Source organism: Eucalyptus grandis, chromosome 7 (genome assembly GCF_016545825.1).
Source record: "Eucalyptus grandis isolate ANBG69807.140 chromosome 7, ASM1654582v1, whole genome shotgun sequence".
NCBI classification, from domain to species: Eukaryota; Viridiplantae; Streptophyta; class Magnoliopsida; order Myrtales; family Myrtaceae; genus Eucalyptus; species Eucalyptus grandis.
The window spans coordinates 17,418,155-17,426,319 of NC_052618.1; the positions used below are offsets into that span (position 1 = coordinate 17,418,155).

Genomic DNA, 8,165 nt, shown 5'->3' on the forward strand with positions numbered 1-8,165 from the left:
AGTATTGGACAATGCACAGTATGTGCCATGTGCATACAAAAGTGCTAGTTATAAATATTTGTAATATCAATCATCAATGCTTTGATCAAATCTGATAGGGACTCGTGTTTCATGCCAAAACAAAGACAAATAGAATATTTACCTGCCCACAATAGTCCATGATCAGATCTGTGGATTTTTTATGCAAAACAATTCAGACATCCGTAGATATGTACAGATTCAAAATCATCTAATTATAAGTACATTTCTAATGACCAGTAAAATTCCCCTATTATGTGCGGATTTATGCATAGAATCTTTTAATATATAATACAAAGGTTTAAAAAAGTTTATAATCCTCAATAAGTGTAACTATAATTTGTACATCTTTTTTCAGAAGTGTTACTTAAGTGTCAACTCATAAAATCATATCATGCTAGGTATATTGAAGTGATTCGCAAGGTTTTTGGAAAAAGTTGTCACAATAACCATATAAAAACATTTACCATAAACATAGTCTGACCCCAAAAAAAAAAAGTACTAAACATAGAATCGTTCCATAAAATGTAACCTGCCAATGCACTTCCAAATATCTTCTTTCAGGCAGTAAGAGATTGTAGTTGAGTGTCAAGGCCCTTTTTTTTTTTTTTTTTTTAATTGGAGGAAAATGCGTATTCTTTGTGAGCGGCAAACCTGATAGTCCAAAATTTAGAGGAAAAGGCGTTAAATTCAAACAAAATACCATTTTAAAATACAATTATTGTATTACCCGTTCGACAGAACTTAGGAGAGACTGCCATTAAAGTAGAATAATAATGAATATACGCGTGCACAACATCGTCTAATTTCTCGAAGGATAAAAATCAATCTTCGATTTTATTTTGATTGAATTCACTGAACACACAAGCCAATAATTTTGCCAAATTATAATTTACATCACTTATTAAAAACACGGTTGACACAAGCCAACTGATCAGGCCACCCTTTCCTCCTTTTTTTTCTCCTGAATTAATAAAACAAAAAATCCTAAACTAGATAAATTTGCGACGAATTTATTCCAAATTAATTTTTTGACTACTAAAAACCCCAAACCTACATACTTATAACAAATTTAGTCAAAATTAATTTTTTAACCATCAAAACTCCCAAACTACTCTCACCCTCCATTAATTTATGTTAAATTAGATTTATAATACGAATGACTACAAATCGATACACACGTGACAAATAAAACGTAAAATCTCAAAGTAGTACACCCGTCAATTATTATATGTTATCAAACTCAGCAATTTGATGAAAATATATAATAAAAACTGGCGAATCTATAAATTTGTTATATGTGTGATGGTTTGGGGGATTTATTTTAGTATTGATCTAAGAGAGAGAGAGAGGGAAAAAAAAAAACCTGTTTTATTTCATGAGATGGAGTCCACGTGCGCAACTGCTGAGCAGCTCGTCATCTTCGCTGGAAATCATTTCGTCGCGACTCTCCGAAATGATTCCTGGAATCATCATTTGACTAATGACGCACGCGCTCTCTCGCTCCATCTCTTTTCAAATTCCACCCCCCCACGCCTCCGTAATCTCTCTCTCTCTCTCTATCTGCCCGGGCTTGACCGGCGAGCTCCACAGCCATGGACACGACCCATAACGGACAAGCTAAAGAGGAGGCCGCCGCCGCCGCCGCCGCCGCCGCCGCCGCCGTGCGCGACGGCTCGGTTTGCGGATACGAGTCCCTCGACCGCCTCCTCCGCGACAATCTCCGCCCCGAAGTCTTTCAGGTTCCCTGTTTTCTCGTTTGCAATCTCGTCTCCTCATCTGAAACTGCGATTTCATAACCTGGTTTAACATGTTGAGTGGGGGAGACGAGGGTCGGTGCCGTTCGACCCGAGATGTCTCGGGTCGGTTCGGATCCTCGCTTGCCGGTGATCCGATTGTTACCGCCTTTCTTAGATTGGATTTTTGACCCGAGTGATTGCGGAATTGAAGTCGATTCGACGAAGTTCTGGTTTTCTGGGAAGATATTCTGACGCTAGTACCTTTCTGTAAGCTTGATGATTCTAATCAGGAAAGCAATAGGTGCATGGAGAAGGATTATTATAATTTTGTTGAAATGAATCGCGCAAAGATTTTGTCGGATAGTAAATATTCTGCTCTGTTTACTTCGTGTCTTTACTGGCTCTTTCCAATTAAGCTGGTGTTGCACGAGCTGGATCGGCTTTGCTGTGCTTAAGGACCTTAGATGAATGTTGATCTTTAGTTGATCTGGAAGAATGTTGGGCCTGCATATGTAGACGTACGATTTAGTAGTCAAGTCAAATAGGAGTTGGACTTCTGTTTGAAAGGTGGATCTTTGGGATTGTACTCTTCAACATTGTAACGGTTGTGGTCTCTCGAATTCTTTGACTGTCCATTTTTAAGCACAAAAGAAAAAAAAAAAAAAAATAGAAAGAGTAAGAATAAACAGATAAAAATTCTCATTACAGGAAGTTAGGGCAGATCGAATAATATTAAGTCCAAATGGAATTTAGATTGACATGGATCGACTGGCCATGAATATATTTGTCGAGAAAGCTTGAGTGACTCGGCAATTGGCATTTCCATGAATGGTTTGTGGCCCTTAGTTTTTTCTTATTGAGAATTTGCTTTTAGCTAGAGACCAAAGGAATTCATTACTGATGTTCCACAATTCATGGTTGCTATTTTTATGTATGCCATTTGAGAAAGGCTTTCTTGCCAGTGTGTTGAAGACTTTTTTCACTACACTGTGCGTGCTTGAGCATGTTAAAGAGGAAGTTTGGAGTGACATTCTTTTGGAGGTTGGAGAGGACAATAGTGACGATTTTAACCAATTCTGTCAACAGGAGAATGTCATCTCTTTGATGTTTCTTTACATATCATCTCTGTCTTCTCTGCGAAATCAAATTATATATGAAAATTACCAGGAGTTCTATCGATGCCTTTCTTCTTCCTAAAATGTCAAAAGTTCAAAGCATGTCATTTAATTGTGATACAATCTGACTTTGTTGCTAACCATTATGATATTGATTTCAGGAAGTCAGTCGTTTACTTATAGGATTGAATTGTGGAAGGACTCTTGAAGTTGTTCCTCTGGCAGATTCTGCAAAAGCTCTCTCATCTGAATGTGATTTTGACATACAGGTGAACCAGTGTTTGATGTTTTTGTGCTGCTTATTGGTAGTGGCAATTTAAATGCTGTTGCTAAGAGTCCTGATCACACTAGGCTGCACTGTTTCATGCGTTTTCCAATACCATTTAGTTGGAATTTGATAAGGAATCGCTAAAAATCAAATGGGTTCCTTATGTAAAACAGTTTTCTAGATAGTATGAAAGTTGTCTTCTCAGCTGATTCCCACTCCGAGCATATGGAGTGTGCACATAGGGGGAATTATTTACTGGAAAAATGAAATACTTGCTTGTCATGGGTGAGATGCCTGAACACCTGAAAGGACTGAATTCTTTCTGGTGAACTTGTCTACTCCATGAGCTAGCATATAAAAAGAAGATGGAAAGAAATAGTCAGGTCATCTGAAAACTGAAAGTATCTAGCGCAATCAGTTTCAAATGCCTTTGTCTTTTTCGCAACCATGGAAGACAAAGTTGGTTAACTCCACTCGACAAACACTCAATTTATGATTGCCTAAATCCAAGGTCACCACAATAGCCTATGAGGCAAGTTCCTTCAGCATTTCTTGGGTCTGCAAATGGGAGTTTAGGCCAGCAAGTGTTTGGAAGTTTTCTGAGGAACATGAGCAAAGATCTTCCAATGTTTGCTTCTTGTTCTCTTTGCAAAGGTGCATAGGGAGTTTCTATTTATTACTCAGTAGTCTTTCACGTATGTGATAGATAAAAGAGCACAGACCGAATAATATCATGTCTGGGATTTATATATATGGTCCTAACTGTATATATATTTGTTTAAAAGCAATGAACTGCAAATGTCTGGTCCAGATGCCCTTTAGCAATATTGAGACCTTATCACTACGGAGGTCTTGAAGAGAATTGTCCTGGAAATAAGCTCTTCTGTAATCTGTTTTAGCACGGATTCTTGGTTCTGAGTTTTTCCATGAGATGGAAGGTGTGAGAATAGTCTTGTACCATGGTGGGATTCTGTGGAGTTGGTGAACCAACAGAATAGAGAAACATGCAAAGTCTGAGGTAGTCAAATTATTCTGGTTAATTAAACTTGCTATCATGGAAGCTAAGAAATACTCGTACATATTCTTGTGGCAGTCGCTATTTGGTAGTTGCTAACTTATATTGAAAGCCATTGCCTTGCTTCCTGCATTTCTTGAGGATCCTTTGATTTTCATTCATTCCAACCAGTTTTGTGGAGTCTTTCTTATTAATTTATTCCGAATTTCTTTCAGGCATTTCGCTTTACAGCAGACAAGGAAGTATTAAGAGAACCACGAGTTGTCAGAGTTGGGCTTATTCAAAACTCTATAGTTCTTCCCACGACTGCTCCCTTTCTGGATCAAAAAAGGGCTATTCATCAGAAAGTAAAACCAATGATAGATGCTGCAGGTGCTTCAGGAGTGAACATATTATGCTTGCAGGTTAGTCACACCCCGAAACTTGGGCTATACATTTTTTGGTTTCTCCTTTTTGACTTGAAAGACTGAAGTTCAGTTACTGAACTAAATAATTTTAATTTAGGAAGCATGGACAATGCCATTTGCCTTTTGTACAAGAGAGAAGAGGTGGTGTGAGTTTGCAGAGCCTGTTGATGGGGAATCAACAAGGTTTCTTCAGGATCTAGCGAAAAAATATAACATGGTCATTGTTAATCCTATCCTTGAGAGGGATGTAAATCATGGGGAGACGATCTGGAATACTGCCGTTATTATAGGCAATCATGGCAATATTATAGGCAAGCATCGAAAGGTAAGTGTAAATGTTGCAGACCCCTATGTTTGATGCATCCCATTTTGACTTGTCATATTGAAAAACTTGATAATGGTACACTTGGCAGAACCACATCCCCAGAGTTGGAGATTTCAATGAAAGCACATACTATATGGAAGGAAATACTGGCCATCCTGTGTTTGAGACTGCTTATGGAAAGATCGCTGTCAATATATGTTATGGGAGGCACCATCCTCTGAATTGGTTAGCGTTTGGCTTGAATGGTGCTGAGATTGTGTTCAACCCTTCTGCAACTGTTGGTGAACTTAGCGAACCCATGTGGCCAATTGAGGTACTTGCAAAACCCTACTTATGCTTGATTTATTGAACCTGTGCTATGAACTTATATTGGTCATTGTGATTTGTTGATAATTTGTCGCCTCAGTTAACCTAACTTTGTTCATGTAAATTCAATTTACAGGCGCGAAATGCTGCCATTGCCAACAGTTATTTTGTCGGATCAATTAACCGGGTAGGAACAGAAACATTCCCAATCCGTTCACATCAGGTGATGGGAAGCCACAGCACGCAGATTTTGGGCACTTCTATGGATCCAGTCACTTTTCAGCCCCAGATGCCTCCTGCACACCATCACTGTCCCGTCACAGAGATGGATTGCTGGTCTCAGACATGGATCTCAACCTCTGCAGGCAGCTGAAAGACAAGTGGGGGTTCAGGATGACTGCTCGGTACGAGCTCTATGCCGATATCCTTGCTCAGTACTTGAAGCCGGAGTTTGAACCCCAGGTCATATCTGATCCCTTGCTGCAAAAGAAGTCCTATTAAGTTCTTGATTCACAATACTCTGTATATTCGGGGATGACTTTATCAAAACAATGTCTGGACCTTCGGCACACGTGATGTCTGTACATATGGGAATTGGAAATGGATAATTCAATAATCTTCTCTTTCAGATCACTCTTGCATTAAAATGAATCCGAAGGGAACTTGGATCATTCAAATGAACTTGCTTTCAACTGGTGTATTCACCTGTGCATGAACTATTATAACTAAATTATGTACTTGCGAAATTCATTGCCTAAACTAAGGACAACCCAGGGAGTTTAACTCTGTCCGTATTGTCAATGTTGATTAAGCTTGACAGGCTTCGATGTTACAAATTGCAAATTGGGTTTGGTCAAGGAAAAAGGACAACCCAGAGAGTTTGCTAAGCTTTTTTAGAGCAAAAAGCTACCTACGGAAAGAGTGAAATTTTTTAAAATTTTCTTAGATCTAAACAGAACCATTGACAAGATAGTGTCATTCATGTCTCAAAACTTTAAAATCAATAGATTGACATTTGAATGACATGGCATGGTTTTGTCTTTCAATTTCACTATGGTGGACTTAATTATATTCCCACAACATTTCACATTCACATAAAGTTTCGAATCACAAAAAGCACGATCTTGGTGTGATATATGCAAAAAAAAAAAGAGAAGACCATAGAAATTATTTGAGAAACTCAAATCTGACCAATAGAAACTTCAACTAGAAGGGACCACGCATCTTACAGGAATTAACATTCCTAGACTGTACATCAGATACATCTCAAACTATGAGAAATACTAGACATTTGAGGAAATTATACTAATCCTCCAACGAAATCACATGACGATCTTTTATCGGGTGTCGATTATTCAATACATGATGTACACTTGTTTCGACATCCAATAAAAGACACCCACGTGGTCTATGCAGAGAGTCTTAGCAAGATTTCTCAATTCCAATTACATGTTGGCCTACCAGGACGAGCATATGCACGATGGCATGACCAATCTGTGAAACTCTAGTTGGACATTTTCGGCGACGGGCGGGAGACTGGGCCCGCCGTGGTCCTGAACTCGACCACCTCCGAATCGCATGGGCAACAGTGAAAGGCCGATGGGCCCTGGCCTCTTTCCGTCTCCTCTGCGCACTCTTCGCAAACGATGTAGCTGCTCTTTGCGCTAGCATCCTTCCCATCGACGCTGGATTCGCCACGAGACTCGCAGCTCTTTGGCATGTTCGAATCTTCTTGCAGTTGCCTGAGCACTATGACACGACTTTCCCCCTCGTTGTCCGTGGTCGTCGTTCCAAAATCCATCTTGCTGTAGGCATTCAAAACAATTTAATTTTTGGTCAGAAAAGGTTTTTGCTATTTGATGACTGAATAATAATTACAAAGTTGAGCAGGAACTAGTAGTATTTGATATATCTATATATACCGTTATATTTTAGTGCGATCTCAAGTCTACATTTAGTGTAATCTCTTTAGGTGTTCGATTATGAGTTTAACTCTAGTTTTGGGGAAAGATAGAACATGAATAAATCCTACTTTTAAAAAAAAAATCTGAAAAGTAGGAAATACTTCTTATTTTTTATGGGAAGGAATAAAAAATTATATTTACAGTTTCACTTCTCTGCCGATTATATTAAAAGGTTTTTTACGTATTTTCGAATATGGAGAAATATCTCTGTCTCTTCCATCTGAGTCAAAGAACTAGTCTCTTTCTCTCGAATGGGAGTGTGCTTTCTTTTTCTTTTTCTTTTCGAAAAGTGGCAGCGTGCTTGCCTTTCTCACTCTCAAGTGGAAGGGTGCTTTCTTTTTTTTTTTTTTTTTTTTATTGTTATTTTTTTGTTCCAAAAGTGAAAGTTTCACCGATCCGAGCCAATCCAAGATCTGAATCAAAGAACTCGCTAAAAAAAAGTGTTTCACAGATCTCGAGTTTCACCGATTCGAGATTCTGGATCGGGAGTTCGGAGCTTCACCAACCCGAGATCCGAATCGAAAAACTCGCCAAGGAGTTTCACAGATCCTGAGATCTCGAGTTTGAGGTGTTTCACAGATCTTGAATTCTGGATCAAAGAACTCCCTAAGGTGTTTGAAGGTGTTTTGCAGATGTTGAGATCTTGTTCGCAGATCTTGCAATCTGGATCAAAGAACTCGCTAAGGTGTTTCACAGATCTTACGATGAGATCTGGATCAGAGTTTCAAGGTGTTTCATACATCTTGAGATCTTTCTTACAGATCTTGCGATGAGATCTTGTTCGCAGATCTTACGATCTGGATCAGAGTTTCAAGGTGTTTCATACATCTTGAGATCTCGTTCACAGATCTTAAGACGAGATCTGGGTTAAAAGTTTCAAGGTGTTTCATAAATCTTGAGATCTTGTTCAAAGATGGATCTTGTTCACAGATCATGAGATCTGGATCAATGTTTCAAGGTGTTTCATAGATCTTGAGATCTTGTTCATAGATCTTGCGATCCGGATCG

At 38.8% G+C, this 8,165-nt stretch overlaps 1 protein-coding gene across 1 annotated transcript; it reads left to right on the forward strand.

Annotated features, from left to right (window-relative positions):
- The first annotated feature begins 1,488 nt into the window (after positions 1-1,488).
- LOC104452857 (beta-ureidopropionase) lies at positions 1,489-5,826 on the forward strand. The gene is given in 7 exon segments (XM_010067346.3): positions 1,489-1,760; positions 3,034-3,141; positions 4,371-4,559; positions 4,660-4,887; positions 4,976-5,200; positions 5,330-5,390; positions 5,393-5,826. Coding segments are annotated over 7 exon segments (1,260 nt in total). The 5' UTR covers positions 1,489-1,613; the 3' UTR covers positions 5,695-5,826.
- Positions 5,827-8,165: the final 2,339 nt, after the last annotated feature.